Raw genomic sequence first — 22,754 nt, forward strand, 5'->3', positions numbered from 1 at the left:
GGCGGACCACAGCAGAGCCGCTGCAGGTGGGACAGGTAACTGATGAACACCAGATGGAGCGCTGTTGGGAAATTAAATGTCGTGCCTGGTTCCAGCTTCACAAGGGAGAAAGAATTCAGATGCCCGAGCAGGGAGTAAATTTCCCTGGGGAAAAGGGACCTCAGGAGGAAGCAGGGCTGACCTTGAACAGGTGTCGGAACTCCAGCTGCCGCTCTCCCGCCTGCACCTGCGCCTGCGCCTACCTACTGCACGGGGTAATCTCCAGCTAGGCACTGGCCCCCTCTGTGCACTGTCCGCATCTACGAAGGGTGCACGGAAAGCCCCGCCTCCAGGGCTGTGAAACTCCCACTGCAGCACTTCGCACACAATGCACCCTCCCCGCCACAGTGGGTCACTAGGGTTGCTGTGTTAGGCCTGAACCAGGTTTTTAACAAGAAAGGAGATAGCGGGAGTCTCAGAAATTCTCTCCTTGAGTCCAAAAGAGGTGACATCAAGAAAGTGGTACCAGCTCTGATGCTACATGGGCTAACGTCGTACGACTAAGGACAGAGATCGGCACGCTGAGCTCCAGTTACATTGCTTCTAATTCCAAGAATTTTCCCTTCTCTCTACACAATGTGCTAGATCCTCTCCTAGGAATCTGTGAATGGCATTGGCCAGAATCACTGGCAAAATGACTGTAAGGTAATTTTTCAAGCAGAGAACCAAGTTCTACGTCTTAAGTCGTCAACAAGAAACCCAGCAAGCCTTACCTGATGAGGTCCTGAACTCGACTGTTAAAAGCATCACCTTGGGAGGGTTTGCTTTTCATTTCCTGTGTTGATATTTTTGGTGTCGCTGGCCGGCTGTTCCCATCTGGTCGATTGGCAATCAGGCAGCCAAAAACCGCAGCACTCACTTTGAGAAGTCCAGTCGTCAAGCCTTCAAAAACTTGTTTATTTGTATTTCTTCCCAAAATAGCATTATTTTCGTCTGGAATATAAACCTAGAAGAGAAACACTACAGTCAATGTGCCGCGGCGAAGCCACCAGCGGACGGGGAGGGCTCGAGCGCTTCTGCAGTCATAAATAATTCTGAAATTCTGTAAAGGACGGACTGAGACGTACAGAAGCTCGACTGCCGGTCCGGACCTCAGCGGTGCCCTCACTACCTGCGTGACCTTGGGCAGGTTACAACCCCCAGACTCCAACTTTCTCATCCATAAAACAGGGCTGCTGACAATACCTCTATCATAGGTCCTTGCGGGGATTACACAAGCCAATGCATTTAAAATGCTTATTAGCACATGCGTAGACACATGGTAATTACTCGAGATTTATTCTATTGGATAAATTACAGTAAAATTATAGGGGCTCAGAAAATATCTGATGATCTGGCATTATTTTTTCGTTAGAGTAAGCTCTTTTTTAAAGATTTATTTATTTATTTGAAAGGCAGAGTTAGCAACAGCTAGGATGTGCCAGGCCCAGGTGCATTAGCAGAGAGCTGGATCAGAAGTGGGGCAGAGGCTGGAACTGTGGTGTAGCAGGCTAAGCTGCCGCCTGCATGCTGGCATCCCATATGGGCACTGGTTCAAGTCTGGGCTGCTCCACTTCCAATCCAGCTCCCTGCTAATGTGCTTGGGATAGCAACAGAGGATGGCCCACATGGGAGACAGGGAAGAAGCTCCTGGCTCCTGGCTTTGGACTCGCTTAGCCGAGCACTGGCTGTTGCAGCTATTTGGGGAGTGAACCAGCAGATAGAAGAGCTCTTCCTTTCAAATAAATAAATCAATCTGTAAAAAAGAAAAAGAGAAGTGGAGCAGACAAGACGAACCAGCGTCCCCATGGCCTCCCAGGACCAGTGTGCAGTTCACGGAAGACAAACGGGGAAAGACCCGGGAAACCCCGCAGCTGCCCGCGGGCTCCTGGGCAGCAGCCTCTGCGTCATCCCCACTCTGTTTGTCCAGATCTACCAGAGGCGGGAACACAAGACCACCTGGCTCAAGTGAGGATCTTTATCAACACACAGAGTTCAACCCAGCCGCCAGGCAGCCAGCTGGTGTCAGTCATCTTTGTGTCCAACCACACGCAGAGGGAGGCAGGGCGCCTGGCACACGGCACAGCCGTGGTGTCCCCCAGTGTGACCGGGCAGACCCACACAGCTAACCCCGCTCGTGGATGGTCACGCCTACATTCTTGTATATGCTGCGTCTCCTATGGCGCACGTCTCACTAACCCACTGTCAGTCTTTCCCCCTAAGTTCAGACACATCGGGGACTGTCACTGTAGTCTGTTTTTTCTCTTTTCTTGGCTGTTTTTTACATTCATATTTTAAAATATTTCAAATAACACGGAAACAGGTAAAGAAGAGTTGCAGGAACACACAGATATTTAACGACTTTTCCTTTTTCTGCATTCACTTGCTATGTAAGTATCGCACACACACACATACCATGTTCCCTGAAGCAGAAAGACTAATGTCACATAATGTGGGGTGTACGTCAATTCTTTTCCTCCAGTGGCGGCCTCTTCTCGAGATGTGCCGCCTCCTGTCCTGCACTGGCCCGGCTGCTCCCACCTGGAGACGCCCTTCACCGCCTACCTGGGATACAGTCCCTTAGTTCTTGGGCCCTATGTCTTCCTTTTCTTCTGTTATATTTTTTTAAGATTTTATTTTTTTGAAAGGCAGAGTGAGAGAGAGTGAGTGAATGGGTGAGAGACAGACAGAATCTTCCACCTGCTGGTTCCACCTCCCACTGCCCAAACGTCCATGATGGTGGGGGCTGGGCCAGGCTGAAGCTCCATCTGGTCTCCCTCCCACAGTGGCTTTACCCACCAGGCCACAAAGCCGGCCCAGGGATGTAAGCTTCTTAGCTGGCCACCCATGCTTTAAAACTCACTCAAGAAATTCCCTGAAGAGCCGGGAACTCACGCCCTCCGGGTGGCAGGAGCCCAGCTACCTGAGCCATCACAGCTGCTTTCCAGGGTGAAGTGGGGAGCGGCAGCCGGAGCTGGAGCTGGATGCTGAACCAGGCGCTCTGATATGCACGAGGCTATCCTGACTGCTGGGTCAAATACTCACTCCACACACACACACACACACACACACACACACACACACACACACACACACGGGATCTCTCACGTGCTGGTTCAGTCCCCAAATGCCAATGGCAGCCATGGCGGGGCCAGGTGGGAGCTGGGAGCCAGGAACTCAGTCTGGGCCTCTCGTGGATGGCACAGTCACCACCCGCTGCCTCCGAAGGTGCGCATTAGCAAACAGCTGGAGCTGGGCGGCAGGTGCACCTCAAACCCAGGCATTGTGATGGGGGGGTGCCCCAGGTGGAGTGTTCCCTGCGGCAGATGCCAGCGCCCGTCCACATTTTAAAGCTCACTCCATCACTCTGCTACAGACACAGCTTCCTCTCTCCCTTGTACACTTCAGGAAGAACACGAGGACGGCGTCTCTGGGAAACGTGCCCGCCCACCGCTCATTTTCACGCTCCTCTTCTCCCCAGCAGCCTAGCGCTGCTTCTCATCATGAAGCATTTCAAATACAACACTAGGCAGACACACAGCTGCGCGATGACTCAGGAGACTCTCGCTTATCTGCAAGGGTTTTATCCAGCAACGGCACCTTTCAGGAATGCAGTTGAGAATCAAGAAGAAATAATAACAACTTCTGAGATCCAAAATTAACGTCATCTATTTAATCACTTGCTCTTCTGACACTTGAACACATGAGGGTACCCCAAAAACCTGTGAAAAACTGAATTAAAAGGGTATGTTTATTTTGGGGGAAAAAGGAAAAGATAAAGAAATCGCTGCACCTTGAGACACGGCCAAGGTTAGCAGGGTGACCTCCAGCTACCCTCGGGCCCTACGATGCCGACTTCATGGTTTGTAGGAGAGGGGAGCAAAATTAAAGAGGGAAGCAGTAGCCTTTCTTTTTTTAATTATTATTTATTTTTTATTTTTTTATTTTTGACAGGCAGAGTGGATAGTGAGAGAGAGAGAGACAGAGAGAAAGGTCTTCCTTTTGCCGTTGGTTCACCCTCCAATGGCCGCCATGGCCAGTGCGCTGCGGCCAGTGCACCGCGCTGATCCGAAGGCAGGAGCCAGGTACTTCTCCTGGTCTCCCATGGGGTGCAGGGCCCAAGCACTTGGGCCATCCTCCACTGCACTCCCTGGCCACAGCAGAGAGCTGGCCTGGAAGAGGGGCAACCGGGACAGAATCCGGCGCCCCGAATGGGACTAGAACCCGGTGTGCCAGCGCCGCTAGGTGGAGGATTAGCGTAGTGAGCCGCGGCGCTGGCCAGCGGTAGCCTTTCTAGAGGAGGGCAGCCGCAGGATGTGACACCGACCGTGGAAGCCCAAGGCAGACACGGGGACGCAGATGCCACTGCACTGTGGGACGGTTAGTCCTATGCACCTTCACCTGCTATGACGTTATTACTCGTTACAAACCACTTCTGCGGTGGGCCGGGAAGGATGCAGACCACTGCTCATTGGGGTTTCCCACCATGCTGAGTCACTCAGCATTCCTATTTCATCTCTCTTCATTCTTACAGAATGGGGTGGGTATTTGGTCTGGTGGTTAAGGTGCTGGTTCATAGGCCCACAACCCACTTCGGGGTGCCTGGGTCTGAGTCCCCGCTCCACCCCCAGCCAATTCAGCTTCCCGTGACTGTGGCTCCTGGGAGGTGGTGTGAGGGTGTAAGTGAGTGGTTCCTGCCACCCTTGGGGACACCTAGCCTGAGTTCCCCGTTCCTGTCTTCAGTGTGACCCAGTGCTGGCTGCTGCCACAGGCATTTTAGGAATAGGACAGGAACTCTGTGTCTCTCTAGTAAATAAAAATTAATATTTGTCTTCAGGCTGAGAAACCCAAGTTCAAGGCTTGCAAGCAACAGGCCCAATCTCACAGCTGGCTGTGGGGGAGCGGGACCTGCGCCTGGCCTGGTGGGCTCTGCACCCCACGTCCCTTCCTCCACGCCAACTCACTGGGGACTGTGGAGGAGCCCCGTCACGGGGAGGGAGGTGGAGCCCACCACAGGCCAACACTGCCCTCCTGACGCCTGCTCTGTGCAAAACCAGGGACTCCCGGGCAAAAGACTAGAAGATACGGAGGGGTTGCTGGGATAGTTCTGGGTGAAAAACATACATCAACCTCGGAAATGGAGACGAATACTACACCAACGACTCAGGAACCGGAGATGCAGCTTGGGGACCAAACGACATTTCTTCTCTGCCCCAAGACAGTGAACGCAGTGTTGTTCTTGGCTCACGGCTGCCGCTTTTCACTCCCGCTTCGCTGGGCTTTGCCATCAATGCCATGAACACCATTTTGTCAGTTTCTCGGAAAGCAAATGCAAACTGAAAACCGTCTCCAGTGAGTGGGCAGGAACGTGGAGCTGCAGCCCAAGGCCTCCTGCCCCGTCAGGCTCACTGACTCCGGGGCCTTGTACCTGGGCTCCCAAGTCTCTTCCTTCCTCATCAGGATCTCCTACTTTCCAACACTCTGCGAGCCCCCCGTCTGATTCTGCCAAGGCACCCTACTCTTTCAGCCGGTTCTGTTTACTTCTAACTGCAGTATTGCACGCTGGGCCCCTCGCTGCCCAGAACCCAGGGCTCAGGGTCACTGCTGCTGAAGCCATTTTGCAGAACTGTACGGAAGCGGCCCAGAGGTCCTGTTCCCGCTCCCGTGCAGGTGCGCCCTCTGGCAGTCTGAGAGATCCACAGCAGTGCTGGAAGAGGACAACCTGTGTTTCACCCAGGAAGGCCAGAGCTGAGGAGAGGGGAGCTGATCTTTGGAGACGCAACAGGCTTTCCGGTGGCGAGGGCGGCGGCGTGCGGGGCGCGCCGTAAGGGATACTCCGTGCACAGCGCGCCGCGCCCTGCTCCTGTGCTATCGCTGTTACCTCCCGGAGGTAAAGTGACTCGTGGGCAGCCCGCTCCGTGGAGACACCTTTCTCAGATGAAATGCACACCTTCCCGAGGGCTGCTGTCTGCGTCTGCATCAGCACGTGACTCGGAGCTCACTCCAGCACAGCTGCGGTCCAGCGCCGCCCGCCCTCTCCGCCCGCCGGCCTGCTCTGCCGCACACCTGGCTTACCAGAGTCTGCGCTGGGTGGTCTGCGGGGGCCGAGGGAGGGTTACCTTCCCAGCACGCGGTACCTCCTGCTGCGGTGGCTGTGGCCGTGGCCGGGCCAGGGAAAGACAGAGCCACGGAGCCCGAGGCCCCTTTGAAGCCGTCACCCCCGAGGCAAACGTCGGAAACCACACTTTTTCTTTTCAAATGAATGGAAGGTTTTTCCTTTGGAATATTTTCTTAGACTATTGTAACCTTAAAATAGCAGCAAATTACAAGATGATTTCACTTACATCTTCTTTCCAAAAATACCAGTTATTTATCTATTTGAAAAGCAGGGGGGGAGAGGGAGAGATGGATCTCGAAAGATCTCTCATCTGCTGATTCACCCCCCCGGATGCTTTGTAATAGCAGGGCTGGGTCAGGTCGAAGCCAGGAGGCAGAATTCAGTCCAGGCCCCCACGTGGAAGGCAGGGGTCCTGCCGTCTCTCAGGGTCGGTGTTAGCGCGAAGCTGGAGCAGGGAGCGGAGCCAGGACTCAAAGTCAGGCATCCAGCGTGGGATGCACCATGCCTGCTCCTCACGCACGCACTGTTCCTGAAGGGTTCCTCCTCCTCTCAGGAGATACTGCGTACGCAGGTCACACGGTGTAGAGTCAGAAAGAGGCAGAATCGAGTCTGTCCATCTTCTCTTAGGAAACCCAGGTCCAGAGGCCGGGCCCTCCCAGGGAACACGGAGGCTGCCAGAGCCGGAAGACATCTTTTTGCAAAAATGAAATTAAAGGTCACTATCACTTTTAGAGGCCTTGCTGGGACTCTGCCCCCTCCCCCCACGCAGGTTTCAGGCACTTCTGCATCCTAGCTTGCCACACAGACGTGTGTTTTTATCTGCGATATAAACCCACTGTTCCATAACGTGACGCCATCAGAGAGAAAATTAAATTGGTGGTCAGTGGTAATTCAACATGGTAGACTTTTAGTATTCTGAAGCTGGGTTTATGTACTTCCCAGTTCTGCGGTGTGCTCACAATGGTCCGGGCACAACAGGAGAACCAACAGGAGACTGTTTAGAAAACACCTGTCGGCTGGCGCCACAACTCACTATGTTAATCCTCCGCCTGCGGTGCTGGTACCCCGGGTTCTAGTCCCGGTCAGGGCGCCAGGTTCTAGTCCCGGTTGCCCCTCTTCCAGGCCAGCTCTCTGCTGTGGCCCGGGAAGGCAGTGGAGGATGGCCCAAGTGCTTGGGCCCTGCACCCCATGGGAGACCAGGAGGAAGCACTTGGCTCCTGGCTTTGGATCGACGCAGCGCCGACTGTAGCAGCCATTTGGGGGGTGAACCAACGGAAGGAAGACCTTTCTCTCTGTCTCTCCTGTTTAACTCGGCCTGTAAAAAACAAACAAACAAAAAAAAACAAGAAAAAAAACACCTATCCACCTGTCAGGCAGCACTAGAGCACGGGAAAAAAAAAAAGAGAGGAAAGAGGGCCACACACAGGGAGGGGTGCTGGCAGTGGGCGTGGGTTCCCACACTGCTGGCATCACTTCACTTCCTGTAGCTGGATTGGCACCACACATACAACAGTCTGTTTGCCACTGACAGTTTATAAAACATTCACGTTCACGCTGTGTTATGCATAAACACAGAACTGTGGAAAGACATTTACCGTATTAACTTGGCTTCAAAACATAGCAGCAGGCTGAGCTGCCACTGGGGTCACAGGCATCCCACAGAGCGCCGGTCTGAGTCCCAGCTGCTCCACTTTAGATCCGGCTCCCGGCTAATGCCCCTGGGAAAGCAGCAGAGGACGGCCCGAGTGCTTGGGCCCCTGCACCCGCGTGGGAGACCTGGATGGAGCTCCTGGCTCCTGTTTCTATCTGGCCCAGCCCTGGCTAACGCGGGCATTTGGGGGAGTGAACCTCCCCCTCTTTCTCTCGGTCTCTCCCTCTCGGTCATTCTGCCTTTCAAATAAATAAATCTTTAAAAATATATAAAAGGAAATGGCAAAGGAATGGAAAATTTATCCTAAATAATGACCATTTCTAACATGGGTAAGCCCTTGAGTCTGTTGACAGATAAGATTTTATTTTATTTATGTGAAAAGCAGAGTAAGAGAGAAACAGAGAGAGGGAGAGAGAGACAGGTATCTTCTAACTGCTGGTTCGCCATCTAAATGGCCAAAACAGCAAGGGGCCACAGATCCGATCCAGGTCCCCCACGTCCGCGGCAGGGGCTCAAGCACCTGGGCCACCACCTGCTGCTCCCCAGAGTGCACGCGGGCAGGAAGCAGACATCGGCAGCCATCTTAAGTATCAGCAAGAACCCGGAAACAGTGAGAACCAGTGAAACACAAGGGAGGAAGGTACATGATGTCAGCCAGGAAGCAGTTAAGCCGTGGAAGTCAAGGTTAAAAACAAAGCAGAACCTGACACCTGCGCGGAGGGCACCACCGTGTGGAAGGACACTAGAGGGAGGGCCTGAGCAGGGACCAGAGGCTTGGAGTCGGGCAGCCCCCGGCCAGCGGCTGGGTCAGCCCCTGGAACAACACCAGACTCCTGCATTTCAGTGTGGCAGCACACGGAGCTCTCCGACCCTCACCGACCGTCCGTGAAGGTAACGTCTGGCCCTGCTCCGGGCCCTGCTCTCCCTTCCCTGGGCCGACCGCTCAAGACTGCAAAGCCGCTCCGGCACCTGCTGAGCCCCTCACGGCACGGACTCCAATCCCTCTCCCCTCCCGTGGACCGGGCTCTCCCGTGGGATGGCAAACCTGTTCTGGGGGCCGTCCAATCCTAGCACGCCAGGGGGCTTGCTCGGAGCCCACGTCTCACCCTCACACTTGAGATCACCGCTGTCTCTGGGTGAAACCTCCCGTAAGAGACCCTGGGACTTTGCCACTGACATCACAGAGACCACTCTGGACCCTGCAGCTGGTTCTTTCCCAACTCGATCCAGCCCACCGAGGTCCTTCATGGCCCTGCTTGTCTCACTCCTAATAACGGTTATGCCTCCCAGCTTCCACGCATCTGATATGCCTGCCTGTCACGGCCAGGCTCCCAGGGACACAGCTCAAGCCGGAGGCTCTGCATGTGCACCGTGCACCGTGCACTGGGCATGGTGGACCGGAACGGCTGACATCATCTTGTGGAGACTCCAACTATGCCGTCTGAAAAACAGAAGCCACTGGGGCCAATGGGCAGGGTGGGAAACCCAGAGTGTGCGTGAGGAAGGGTGGAAATGGTGAGAATGTGGAGGCTTCCTGTCACCAAGCGGAAAACTCCTAAACCAACTATCAAGCAAAAAAAAAAAAAAAATCCTTTTTGCTCAAAGTTCTCATTCAAGATCCCATCCACAAAGAATGTTCCTTAACTATATGTGGGGTTTCTCTTATCAAACCTGCTCAACTCCTATTTTCCTGATCTTTGAAAATGGCGCTATCGTCCTCTCAGCTGCAAAATTCCACAGGCCCCAGGCCGGCGCTGTGGCGTAGTGGGTAAAGCTGCAGGCTGTAGCACCGACATCCCACATCGGCGCCGGTTGAGTCCTGGCTGTTCCACTTCCAATCCAGCTTCCTGTAAATGCACCTGGGAAAGCAGCGGAAGATGACCCAAGTCCTTGGGCCCCTTCACCCACGTGGAAGACCCGAGAAGAAGCTCCTGGCTCCTGGCTCCTGGCTTCGGCCTGACCCAGCCACAGCCATTGAGGCCATTTGGGGAGTGAAACCAGCAGATGGAAGATTCTCTCACTCACTCTTTCTAAATCAATCAATCAATCAATCTTTTAAAAACAAAACCCACGGCTGGCGCTCCGGCTCACTAGGCTAATCCTCCACCTTGTGGCGCCAGCACACCGGGTTCTAGTCCCAGTTGGGGCGTTGGATTCTGTCCTGGTTGCCCCTCTTCCAGGCCAGCTCTCTGCTGTGGCCCGGGAGTGCAGTGGAGGATGGCCCAAGTGCTTGGGCCCTGCACCCCATGGGAGACCAGGAGAAGCACCTGGCTCCTGCCATCGGATCAGCGCAGTGCGCCGGCCGCAGCACGTTGGCTGCAGTGGCCATTGGATGGTGAACCAACGGCAAAGGAAGACCTTTCTCTCCGTCTCTCTCTCTCACTGTCCACTCTGCTTGTCAAAAAACAAAAAAACCCTGCAGATGCTGCCTTGTCCTCCGTATCCAGGAAGCAAGACCTTCCAGTGACACACCCTAAGTACATCTTCACTCTGGACTTCAGCTGCCACGCTCACGGTCCACGGGGCCACGACCTCTCTCCTGTACCGTTCTGGCCGACACCCTGACTGGTCTCTCGGGCTTCCACATCTGCCCTCTCCAGTCTGCCGGAGCAGGTGCATCGTGCGGCTGTCACTGTTCAGCAGCGTCTCACTACACTCGGGATTCAAGCTTCATTCCCTGAACTCAGCCTACGAAGCCCCGCGCGCTCCCGCCCTCTACAGCAGGCCCCTTTGCCTGCGGCTCACCGGGTCTGGCCTCAGCGGCCCTCATTGGGTGCACTGAACCCCACAAGCTCTTCCCCACCCTAGAGTTTTCTTGGGCCCTGGTCCCTCTACGTGGCCTGGCCCTCATCTCCGCCTTCCACCCTGCAGCACCTGTTTAGGCAGCACTTCCCAGAGAAGTTTCCCGAAGCTCCTGACTTGGGAGCCTGCATTTCTTCTCCATGGCCTGTATTACAACAGTAACTGGACAATTAACTACAGAAGACCCACTAACCTGGTAAAACACAAGCTCCAGTACCATAAGGACAAATGTGTCTCCTTCTTTTAAAAAACACTTTAACTCACACAAATGGACACAGAAATTGCACAGATTCACGGACTACCATATGGGTATAAACTGTAATGTTCAAATCAGGGTAGGCCAGCGCCGCAGCTCACTAGGCTAATCCTTCGCCTGTGGCGCTGGCTCACCAGGTTCTAGTCCTGGTTGGGGCGCCGGATTCTGTCCCGGTTGTTCCCCTTCCAGTCCAGCTCTCTGCTATGGCCCTGGAGTGCAGTGGAGGATGGCCCAAGCCATTGGGTCCTGCACCTGCATGGGAGACCAGGAGAAGCACCTGGCTTCTGGCTTTGGATCGGCGCAGTGCGCCGGCCGTGGCAGCCATTGGAGGGTGAACCAACGGAAAAAGGAAGACCTTTCTCTCTGTCTCTCTCTCTCTCACTGTCTACTCTGCCTGTCCAAATAAATAAATAAACAAACAAATCAGGGTAAACATATGTATCTCCTCGCTTATCATGACTTCACTGTAGAAATAGTAAAAATATCCTTTCTTGTAGTTATGTACACTCACACCCTTGCTGTTCTACTTCCCAAATGCCCACCATAGCCAGCGCTAGGCCAGACCAAAGCCAGGAGCCAGGGACTCCATCCTGGTCTCCCACACGGGCAGCAGGAACCAAGCACGTGGGGCATCCTCTGCTGCATCCCAGCATGCACTAGCAGGAAGCTGGAGGGGAAGAACTGGACCCTCCAGCGTGGAGTGTGGGATCCCACGTAGAGGCTCACCCCCTGCACCATGAGGCCCACCCCTACGGCATCTGACTGCTTCTTCAGTCCCCTGCTGCACAGCAAACACGACTCCCATCTGTGTCAGACAGGTGTAGTCCACCCACTGCTTTCCCCTGTACCCAGTGTACAGGTTCTTGGACACTGCAGACACTTAACATTTTTTTTTTTAAAGAATGAACGATCCTACTAACATAGTGCTCTCCTCTGTCTCCATTTTACAGGTAAGGAAAGAGAGCTTCCGGGAGATGCAGGGACTTGCCGGGCCTTCCAGTGAGGTCACTGCAGAGCCAGCACTGGAAGCTGGTGGGTTTGGAATTGCAGAGCTGCCTTCCCCTGGCTAGGGGACACGAGATGCGCTTATGTGTACGAAGCAAAGACCAACACAGAGAGTCCTGGTGCAAACCCAGGAGCCAGCGTCATCTCAGGGAAGGGAGCGGTGGCGTGGCCCGCGACACACTGGGGCACAGCCTTCTGCAAAGGCCGTGGGACACTGTGCCCCTTGAGGATTTAAACTTCGAGGAATAAATAAATGGAACTGGCTTTGTTAAAGAGAAAGAGGCACGCGTCAGGAGGGAACGGAGTGAGGTTCCCTAAGGAAAACAGACGTGCACCCTCCACGGGCCACTGGCCTCTGGGTGGTGGCAGATCCAGCCGGGCCGCCCGCCCGATGCTGAAAGAACGCTGGATTAGGGCACGGGTGAGGTGTGAGTTCTACCAGCTTAGTGTCCGTGAGTTTTCCTTTTTCAACTCTTTAAAACAATTACAGACGAACAGGACATGGCAAAATAAGTAAATAAATAAAAAATGACAGAGCAGTCCCAGGCATGCCCTACCCAACCCTCTTCCAGTGGTTTCATTTTCTGTAGGGTCTCCACGGGTAGTTCGTGGAAACACACTTATCTTTTAACTCTGCTTCCCACGAGCCTCCTGAAGCTCTCTCCTAATCGAGTACTACAGCAAATCCAGGTAGAACGTGTGTGAGTTCTACGTCATCTTATCACAGTGTGTAAGCTGCGCACCATCAGCGCAGCCAAGACACAGAACTATTCCTTCCCACTCACACCTTCAGCTCACCACCGGCCATCCCGACCCACTTTCCATCGTCATACACCGTCTTGTTATTTCGAGAATGCTGCGGATGCAATCACTGGCTATATGACTGGCTTTTTTCACTTCGCACGATGCCCTTGAGGTCTATCAAGCTGCTGGGAGTGTCAACAGTATTTCACGGTAGGGTTGTACTCAAGTGCAACCATTCCTCAGGAAGGGATATCTTGGTTGTTCCTGCTTTTGGCAATCATACATAAAGTAGACCATTTACGTTTAATGTAGTAACTGATATGTTATGGCTTAAGTCTCTCATTTGACTTGTAGTCTGCTCAGTCCCTGGAGTTAACACATTCATACTTTTTGCCTACTGTGGGGCAACGGCAGTTGTTGGTCATTTTTCGGGCCTGTCCTTTCTCCTCTCCTCCAGTGAGTCAGGACATGAATGCTTGGTCTTCTGTCATAGCTCCATCAGCCCCCAGGACTGTTCGACTGTTTCTGTTTTTTGGTCTATTTTCTCTGTTCTTCAGGTTGGGCAGTTCTGACGATTTTAACTCCAAATTCATTGATTCCTTCATCTTTTTTGTCTTAATTCTATTGTTGAACACATTCCCTGACTTTCAACATTTCAGCTTTTATATATATATATATATATATATATATATATATATATTTTTTTTTTTTTTTTTTGACAGGCAGAGTGGACAGTGAAAGAGAGAGACAGGGAGAAAGGTCTTCCTTTACTGTTAGTTCACCCTCCAATGGCCGCCGTGGCCAGCACAGCGCACTGATCCGAAGCCAGGAGCCAGGTGCTTCTCCTGGTCTCCCATGGGGTGCAGGGCCCAAGCACTTGGGCCATCCTCCACTGCGCTCCTGGGCCACAGCAGATAGCTGGCCTGGAAGAGGGGCAACCGGTACAGAATCCGATGCCCCGACTGGGACTAAAACCTGGTGTGCCAGCGCCGCAGGCGGTCAGCTTATATTTTTTAGAACTAGTTTTGTTCATGGTTATTCTTTGTACCTTCTACATCTTTGCTGAGAGTTTCCATTTCTTCATTTTATTTTCATTTTTTAAAGATTTTATTTATTTATTTGAGAGGTAGGGCTACAGAGGGAGGTTGATACAGGGAGAGAAGTCTTCCATCCGCTGGTTCACTCCCCGAATGGCCTCCATGGTTGGAGCTGGGCCCATCCGAAGCCAGGAGCCAGGAGCTTCTTCCGGGTCTCCCACGTGGGCACAGGGGCCCAAGGACCTGGGCCATCTTCTACTGCTTTCCCAGGCCATAGCAGAGAGCTGCATCAGAAGAGGAGCATCCGGGACTCAAACCAGTGCCCCCATGGGATGCTGGCGCTGCAGGCTGGGCTGTAACCCACTGTACCGCAGTGCCGGTCCCTCTTCGTTTTCTTGAAGCGCATCTGTAACTGCAAGCTGACGTGCTTTTACGGTGGTGCCTCTAACACCTTTGTGAGACAACAGCAACATCTGGGTAGCCTCTTGGCATCCGGGCTGAGGTGCTCCTGGCTCCTGCTCTGGGAACGGCTTCTTCATGGTCATGTCCTGAGGGTTTTCAGGAGGTTGGATCGCAGAGCTCTGAAGCCCTGCAGCTCGGAGCCTCCTCGTTATCAGGTGGCGGAGGAAGTCAGGCTTCCCACCTGGCATTCACTGACATGGGGGGTGCTGCCCTGTGACTTCGTGGGGACAGGGACTCGGCTCCTGACTTGGCCCTGCACTGGCACTGCCACCCAGGGCTGGCTTCTTGCTGCTCCTCACACAGCTCGAAGGGAGGGAGGGAGAGAGGGATGGACGGACAGCAGGCGTCCCACACGGCCCCTCCCAACCCCACCCCCGAGAAGAGCGGTGGGAGCAGTCTCATTATTTCTGGGTGGGGGTGCAGATTTGGGCTTCTCACAGGGTCTCTGGCGAGCCTGCGGGGCACTTCCTACTGCTGGGCAGGGAGTAAAACCTCAATGTCCTACTCAGTTACCTCTGACACCACCTGGGTGAGAAGGGAGGGCACTGCACGAGTGCCCACCCCTGTCTTTTTTAAATTGTCTTTCAATTTTTTTTTTTTTTTGCTTTTATGTATTTGAAAGGGAGAGAGACAACAGGAATGGGGGGAGAGAGAGACAGAGACAGAGACAGAATGAGATAATATGGTATCTTCCATTTGCTGGTTCCCTCCCCGAATGCCCATGACATCTGGCGCTGGGCCAGGCTAATTCAGGAACCCAGAACTCCATGTGGGTGGCAGGGGCCCAAGCACTTGAGTTTCACTGCCATCTCGCAGGGTGCGCATGAGCAGGAGGCTGGGAGAGGAAGCGGCACCTGGACTTGGACAGAGGTACTCCAGCACGGAAGGCAGGCTCCCCAGCTGGCGGTTTAGCCCTCCCCGACGGCTTCAGGCCTCTGAGTCCGGCACGGATAACGTCTGCGGTCACTGCTTGGGGGTTTCTTCCGGAGACCCAGTGGTGAGGGAGGCAGTAGTATAACAGCAGCAGCAATGAACGTGATCTCACACTAACAGCTTCGACAGATTAACTCACTCAACCACACGGCGTGCCCACAGAGCGGCAGTCCCGGGTTCCCTGTTTTTGGAGTTGAGAGCCGAGACTGCCAGCACAGGCCGGCAGAGCCAGGAATTCACTCTAGACAGCCTCACTCCTGAGTCCGAGTCTTTGTTCTAGCAAACTTGTACCACAGCGAGGGGGATTCATGATATCTGGCCTGGTGGCTAAGGCACCCACGTCCGAGGAGGAATACCCGGGTCTGACTCTTGGCCCAGGCTTCCGGTCCCAGCTTCCTGCCGGCGCAGACCCCGGGAGGCAGCAGGCAATGGCCCGAGTAGCTGGGTCCCTGGCACCGAACCGTAACCAGGCCTCACGCACGAGGGAGACCTGGACTGAGTGACCAGTGTGGCCCTCTGGGGGGTGCAGCAGCATAGGGGGGCTCTGTCTCTCTGCTTCTCAAATACAGAAAAGCACACTTCTGAGAAGGCCATCGAGAGTGGCGGACAGCGAGCGTGTGGGGTGGAAGGGAACACGTGGACGTGGGCGGCTCCTCCGCGCTCGGCTGGGATGGGCACAGTGGCAGCGACGCGGCACGGCCTCACGAGCGGCAGCTCACATTTTGGCAAAGTTTGGACAAACACCCACCCAGCAATGAAACCACTGGACAAATGTGAGTAATGGGATCCACACGGAAGTCAGACTTACACCAATTACCTGGAGGCAGCAAATAAGCAGTTTTCAGAAAGATGCTGTACCTGTTTTCCTACAGTGACAAGTGCCCGCTGCACTGTGTGTGACGCGCACAAGGCTGCCAAACACCTGGGCCTCACTCCCCTCCAGCAGCTGTGGGAGGGATGCACCCAGGATTCCAGTCTGCGCCCACGCGCCTGGCTCAGGCTCTGCCCTGGAAGCCGGGCAGGAACCCCCACCCCCCCGCCCCAGCCCCGCCCCAAGTCAGGGTGGCGCCTCCCTGGGCTCAAGGCAAGGTGGGGACAAAAGCACCGGCCTCCGGCCTGGGCCTGGGCCTGCAGGCACAGACCCCCTCCACCTCGCAGGCCTGGGCCTTCTGCTCTCCGCACGGCTGCGCGGCGGCCGGCCCTTTCCTCCCCTCCCCTCCACCGGGGATTTTCAAGAGCCCAAGGGTGGTTTTCTCCCAGGCCTCCTGCTCCAGTCCCTCGCCACCCCGCTCCCTCCAATCTCCACCTGCCTGACTGGTCCGGAGGCCTGGCTCCCAGTGCCTCCTCCTCCGGGAAGCCCTCTCCACCTGGACTTGCTGTTCATGTGTCTCTGCCTCCTGAGTCTGCCTGTGGCCTGGGCCCAGCACTGGAGGAACCCGTTCTGGGAAGGGCCAGACGGTCAAGTCTGCTGCTCTGCAGGCTCCAGCGTTGCTGCTGCAGCACGGCCACGGCTGTTAGAGGGGGAGCAGCCACATGGGAACACACGGGGTGGCCAGGGCTGTGGGTGCCAGCTGGCTGGACTCTAAGCTTCTTGAGAGCAGGCGCCACCCGTGTCGCCTCCGCCACCCGTGTTGCCTCCGCCACCCGTGTCGCCTTCGCCACCCCTGTGAGGCCGAGCCTAGCCCTTGCCTGAGAGTCACTCAGAACTGAGTGAGTTACCATGACCTAAGGAAAGAGGGAGGGTGGGGGCAGGGTGGGTCAGAGGACAGGGACCTGGGTGCAGGGCTGACCCCCCAGGACAAGGGTCACCTGCTGCCAGCTGGCCTCAGACTGCGTGTGTCATCTTTCTGCAGGGGGTGAGGGGGACCCCCGTTTCCCAGTAGCTGTCTCTGGGGAAGTGTCTTTGTCTCCACCTCCTAAATCCGGGGTGAAGAAGTATACCTTTTGCCTAGTCTCACCAATTGACAACATTTTGCAAAAGTTAATTTAAAAAAAATAAACTTTATGGCGACACACACCCTTTTAAACTGCGTGCCTTCAAGAACGTTGAGAACCGCTTGTGTCTGCGGAGGAACCACGGGGACCATGGCCCAGGACAAGTTCATCGCCCCAGGGAGCCTGTGCGCCCTCTCGCCCCCTGGGGCCCCCGCTCCTAGAATTAAAATGACTGGAATCATACAGCAGGCAGCCTTTTGCGTCTGGCTCTTTTTCGTTCTGAAAAATGTCCCCAGGGATTCTGAGTGACCGCTGAGCTCTCCACAGTCCGTCCCTTTCTCTTGCTGACGAGCAGCCCGTGGCACGGACGCCATGCAGTTTATCACTGCCCGTGCCGATGGACGTGTGTGCTGTTTAGGGATTTTGAGTTATTCGTGGATAAGGCCGCCCACATCAATGCTGGAGGGGCTTGGCTGTGTACGCCTGTGTGTGCGTGCACACGTGTGCGGGTGTGCGGGTGCAGAAACGCTACACACATTTTCCTAGATCAACAGCCGGGGTGGGACTGCTGGGAAGCTGGGAAGTGTGTGTTGACAAGAGACTGCCACACCTGAAGCACACTTTTTTTTTTTTTTTTAATGACACAGGGGTCTGCTGAGCTATGTTGTTATGGTCCAGGAGAGAGCAAGTTATCTGTCGGGGAACACAACGCCATGCTGAAGCGTGGCTGCGCCGAGGTGTTCATTTGCCGTGCTCAGAGGCGTTAATGCGCCCTAATATTGCTGGTTTCTCCGCTCGCGGCAGACCGCTCTCACAGGTGAGCAGGAGCGGAGCGGGAGCAGAGGCCAGCCATAAAAAATGCTTTTAGTCCATTTCCCACATCTCATAAAACCCCAACAGGAGTGAGCAAGGGCGCAGAAACAGGAACTTCGCCGTGCGTACGCCGTTTGAATGTCTGGTGTTACAATTTTCTTTCATTTACGGGGAAAGCCAGAAGGCCTGACGCTCTGTGCCCTGCTGTGTCGAAACACACACACGACGCCCCCGGGCTGCACACTTCGGGACAGCAGCAGAGACCGCGGGCTGCAGGTGCTGGGAGCGGCTGGGGCAGCGTCCCCCATACTCACTTCCCAGTTTCTACCTGTCCCCCACACCCGCAGCCTCGCCTCCGTGCCCAACCTCGTTCCTCTCCAGGCTGCTCCTACTGCACCCTGCCACCCCTGTGACCCTCACCCCTGCTAGGTTTCCTCATCTCCAGTTGCTGTGTCCACGGGAGCAGGACGGCCCCCATGCGTGCTGACCACGGCCTGCGCGCCCACCAGCTGCAGCGATCTCACTGTGCCACTGCGGCTGGAGCACAGGTCACCAGACACACCAGGCTCCCCACGAAGGCACTGGGACCGCCCACTTCCCCCGAATGTCCACCAAGTACTGCCACCCCCTGTGAGGAATTTTCCTAAGTGAGTTCACTGTTCTGAGCTTCCTCCGGGAGGCAGGTGTTTGGCGTGGGGTGGGGTGCAGGCTGGGATGCCCACACTGTATGCCGCAGTGCCTGGTCTGAGCTCCTGCCCACTCCCGATTCCAGCGTCCAGTGGGAAAGCAGTGGTGATGGCTCAAGCAGTTGGGTCCCTGGCACCCATATGGAAGATCTAGATTGGGTTCCTAGCTCCCGGCTTTGGCCTGGCTCAGCCCCAGCCATTTCAGCCATTTGGTGAGTGAACAATAGGACAGGAACTCACTCTCTTCTGGACTCTCAAGTAAGTCAAATAAAATTGAAGAATGCTTAAAAATCCCACTGCAAGGACTCTAAATGTGTTTTGTTTGTATAGCTACAGGTATATTGTCTACTATCAAAACTTCACTTTCCTAAGGACAATCATTTCTCCAATAAGAAAACATTTTTAAGTTCAAGGTCTTATTAAATCCCCAAGAAATAAGGCCTGTTGTGACATTTGATTGTATTTTAATTATAAATTGTCTCAAGTGTTTTAGCCACTGAGGTCAATGGGTACAGCCGATGAAACCACAAAACTCACACCAACACACGCTAGACACAGTTTGGGATCAGGCTGCAGCTACCTGTCGGCACATTTCCTGTTTCTACTTCTTTTCCTGTAAGACATTTGTTTGAAAGGTAGAGTTAGAGAGATAGAGAGAGGGACAGATGGACAGAGATCTTGTATCCGCTGATTCATTTCCCAAAGGGCCATGGCAGTTGGGGCTGCGCCAAGCCAAAGCCAGGAGCCAGGAGCTGCATTCGGGTCTCCCACGTGGTTGGCAGGGACCCAGCGGTTTGGGTCACCTTCCCAGGCACGTTAGCAGGGAGCTAACTGAAGTGGGGCACCTGGGACTCGAACTGGTGTTCACGTGGCATGCCGGTGTCGCAGGCGGCAGCTCCTCGCTGCGCCACAATGCTGGCCCCTAACTTTCATGAATTTCAGACGTTTGAAGATTAGAGGTTACTCTGCAAAGTCGCACAGCTGGGTGTGCCAGCTGCTTCCTCCCGGTCAGAGCCCAGGTCCTAGGCAGGAACACCACACGGGTGAGCGGTGTTCTCCCTGCGGCCTCGCAGGTGGCCGGCAGTTCTGATTTGTGCGTTACAGAGGATGTTTAATCACTTGGGCAGCCACGGTGTGCCAGGTTTTCCCACTAGAACTACTCTTACTTTGTAATTAATGGAAATTTCCTAGAGCTATGCTTTGGAACGACGTCCATATTTAGCTCCCATCAAACTCCAGTCTTGGGAAGGGGGCATCACCTAAGAGTTCCACAAACACAAGTGTTTCTCTGTCACTGCCGCGGGTGGTACGTGGAAGGATGATACTTGAAGGGGTGCACTTTATTCTTCCCTAATTCGTTCAAGCACCGAAGACGACATTTTTCTAATGTTTATGGTTTTGCTTTAACTGCACCCCAAACATTTTGATATATACGATTATTCTTTTCTCCAAGCTCTGAGGTATGAGTTCTAAAAAGTTATATATTTAAGGTGCACAACATGGGTTTTGATTTCATTACCTCCATTTGATGTTTAAAATGTTTGTTTTAAATTGTATTATTCCTGAGTTTCTTATAAGCATCCCTAAGTTTGTTTGTGGATTTTTCTCATGATTGATTTCTGCCTTAACTGCATTACACTCAAGAGTATGTGACGGTGGGCACCTCTGCTGACAGCTGCACACCTCTCTCTAAGCACCGTCTTCTAAAAACATGCCGTGCTTTCGTTATGGTGCAGTTCAAAGTATTTACAAGCCCTGTTGTGATTCTGAAGGCACACTGTGCAGTTCCAGTTCAATCCTGCTGTGTTCAGAGAGCCTGCGGGCTGCAGCGTGCCTCGGCCTAGCGCCTGCTCTGTCTGGACGGAAGTGCATCCTGGTTGTTGGTAAAGTGTCCTGGGACACCAATTAGGCCAAGGTGGTTGATATCGCCACCGTCCCTCAGCCGTGCCTTCACTGACTTCTACACTTGATCTTAGCCAAAAGACCAAGAAGCGATTTCACTGACTTTTATTGTGGCTGTGTTATCCGTTGCAAAGGGGAGGTCATTAAATCTCCACCCAGGAGAAGGCTTTCTCTCTCCCTTCAACTCTGTTTTTGCTTCCTGTTACTTTGCAGCTTTACGGTTAGGTACACACACGCTTACAAATGTCGTTATCCTCCTGCTGGTTTGATTTTCTAACGATATGCGATTATTTTTCTTTTTATTTACCAACACCGTAACATTAAACTTTACTTCATTTGATATTAAAATATCTGGTCCAGTCTTCTGCTTACTATAAATGTTTTTCACACATGTACATGAAACTTACATGAAGATACTTCACAAAGGTCATGGAAAAACAGAATTACAAGTTTATTTTGGTGCAAAAAAACTGAAGTCCAGGGATAGTTTTTTTCAAAATATGCGTATTTCTACAAGCTTTGTGAGACCCCTTCATATACACAGTATAACATTTTTGCACCAAAATAAACTCATCTTTTGGTTCCCTTCTAATTACTTTTTGAAGCACCTTTGTATTTTTTTAAAGATTAATTTATCTATTATTTGAAAGAGTTACACAGAAAGAGGAGAGGCAGAGAGAGAGAGAGAGAGAGAGAGAATCTTCCATCCGTTGGTTCACTCCCCAATTGGCTGCAACAGCTGGAGCTGTGCCGATCCGAAGCCAGGAGCCAGGAGCTTCCTCCGGGTCTCCCTCGCGGGTGCAGGGGCCCAAGGACTTGGGCCATCGTCTACTGCTTTCCCAGGCCACAGCAGAGAGCTGGATCGGAAGTGGAGCAGCCAGGACTCGAGCTGGTGCCCATATGGGATGCTGCTGCTTCAGGCCAGGGCGTCAACCTGCTGCGCCACAGCGCTGGCCTCGGCACCTTTGTATTTATATGGAGTCTGTGTGTTTGTATTTTAAGGACCTCTCACGTAGACAGCACAAGGCTGAATCTTCCTTTTTATCCATCTCAACAATTCCTGCCTTGAGCTGGAGGCCTGGGCACACTTTACTGCACATCACTGCTGAGACACTGGGTTTAGGCCTCCCGTTTTACTGTGATTTTCTCTGACTGCCCACTCTGTGCTTTATCCTCCACTTCTTCCTTTCCTTCCTTCCTTAGGAACATCTGGACACATTTTAAATATCCCATTTAAATCTACCTGTTGGCTTCTAAGCTATTTTGCCAGTGACTGCTCTACGGGTTTAAAATACACAGCCGCAACTTTTCAGAGGTGACTGAACCTGATACTGCACCGCTCTGTGAAAAACGCAGACAGCTTGTTGCTCAAAGGAGTCATTTTCTGTCCCCTTCCTACTTTATACTAACCATAAGCCATACAACTTACATATGTTACATAAAGCAATGTTAATTTTTTTTTTGCTTTAAAGCATCACATAGCGGCTGGCATTGTGGCGCAGCAGGTTAAGCCACCATCTGCAACCCCAGCATCCCATACAGGTGTTGGTTCAAGTCTCAGCTGCTCCATTTCTGGTCCACCTCCCTGCTAGTGTGCCTGGGAAAGTAGCGGAAGATGGCCCAAGTGCTTGGGTCCCTGAACCCACATAGAAGACCCAGAAGAAGCTCCTGGCTTCGGGCTGGCCCAGCCCTGGCCATTGTGGACATTTAGGAAGTGAAACAGCAGATGGAATCTCTCTCTCTCTCTCTTTCTCTATCTCTATCTATCTCTCCTTTTCTCTCTGTGTGTTTCTCTGTAACTGCACCTTCCAAATAAACAAATTAATAAACAAATCTTTTTTTATAAAAGACAAAGAATGAAGAGCAGTGGAAATGGAATTCCCTTCCCTTCCCTGTCCTGTCCTGTCCTTTCTTTGCGAGGCAGAGGGACGTGGAGAAAGCTCCTACCCACTGGTTCCCTCCTCAAACGCGTGCAATGGTCCCTGGCCAGGGCAGAAGCCAGGAGACAGGAAGTCCACTGAGGGACCCGGCATGAGCCAGCACCACCTCCTCCCGGGGGGGGGGAGGCATGAGCAGAAGGCTGGGGTTCGGGGTGCAGCTGGGTGTCAAGCCCATCGCAGGGGTATGGGCGTCCTACACATTAGGCCAGATGCACGCCCCCCACCCCCCGCCCTTCAGACTAGACTAATTCTACTGCTTAACCTCCCTCCCTTCCGCTCTGCAACCCACCTACTGACTTGTTTTTGAAAAATTCAAACTACTGTTATAAATAATTTTTATTTATTTATTTACTTATGACAGGCAGAGTTAGTGAGAGAGAGGCAGAGAGAAAGGTCTTCCTTTTCCGTTGGTTCACCCCTCAAATGGCCGCCACAGCTGGCGCGCTGCGCCG

The 22,754-nt window shown here is 53.4% G+C and overlaps 1 protein-coding gene across 10 annotated transcripts in view; it reads right to left on the minus strand.

The window, feature by feature from the left end:
* SCAPER (S-phase cyclin A associated protein in the ER) overlaps positions 1-22,754 on the minus strand; it is a 439,476-nt gene that overhangs the window by 66,022 nt on the left and 350,700 nt on the right. For all 10 annotated transcript variants that reach the window (XM_070054635.2, XM_051834595.3, XM_051834596.3 and 7 more), the window contains one exon: positions 753-985. In XM_070054635.2, the coding sequence (XP_069910736.1) occupies positions 753-985 (233 nt within the window). The remainder of the gene's footprint in view (positions 1-752; positions 986-22,754) is intronic.

The sequence above is a fragment of the Oryctolagus cuniculus genome, chromosome 12 (genome assembly GCF_051225735.1).
Source record: "Oryctolagus cuniculus isolate XC-2025 breed Fujian yellow rabbit chromosome 12, ASM5122573v1, whole genome shotgun sequence".
NCBI lineage: Eukaryota > Metazoa > Chordata > Mammalia > Lagomorpha > Leporidae > Oryctolagus > Oryctolagus cuniculus.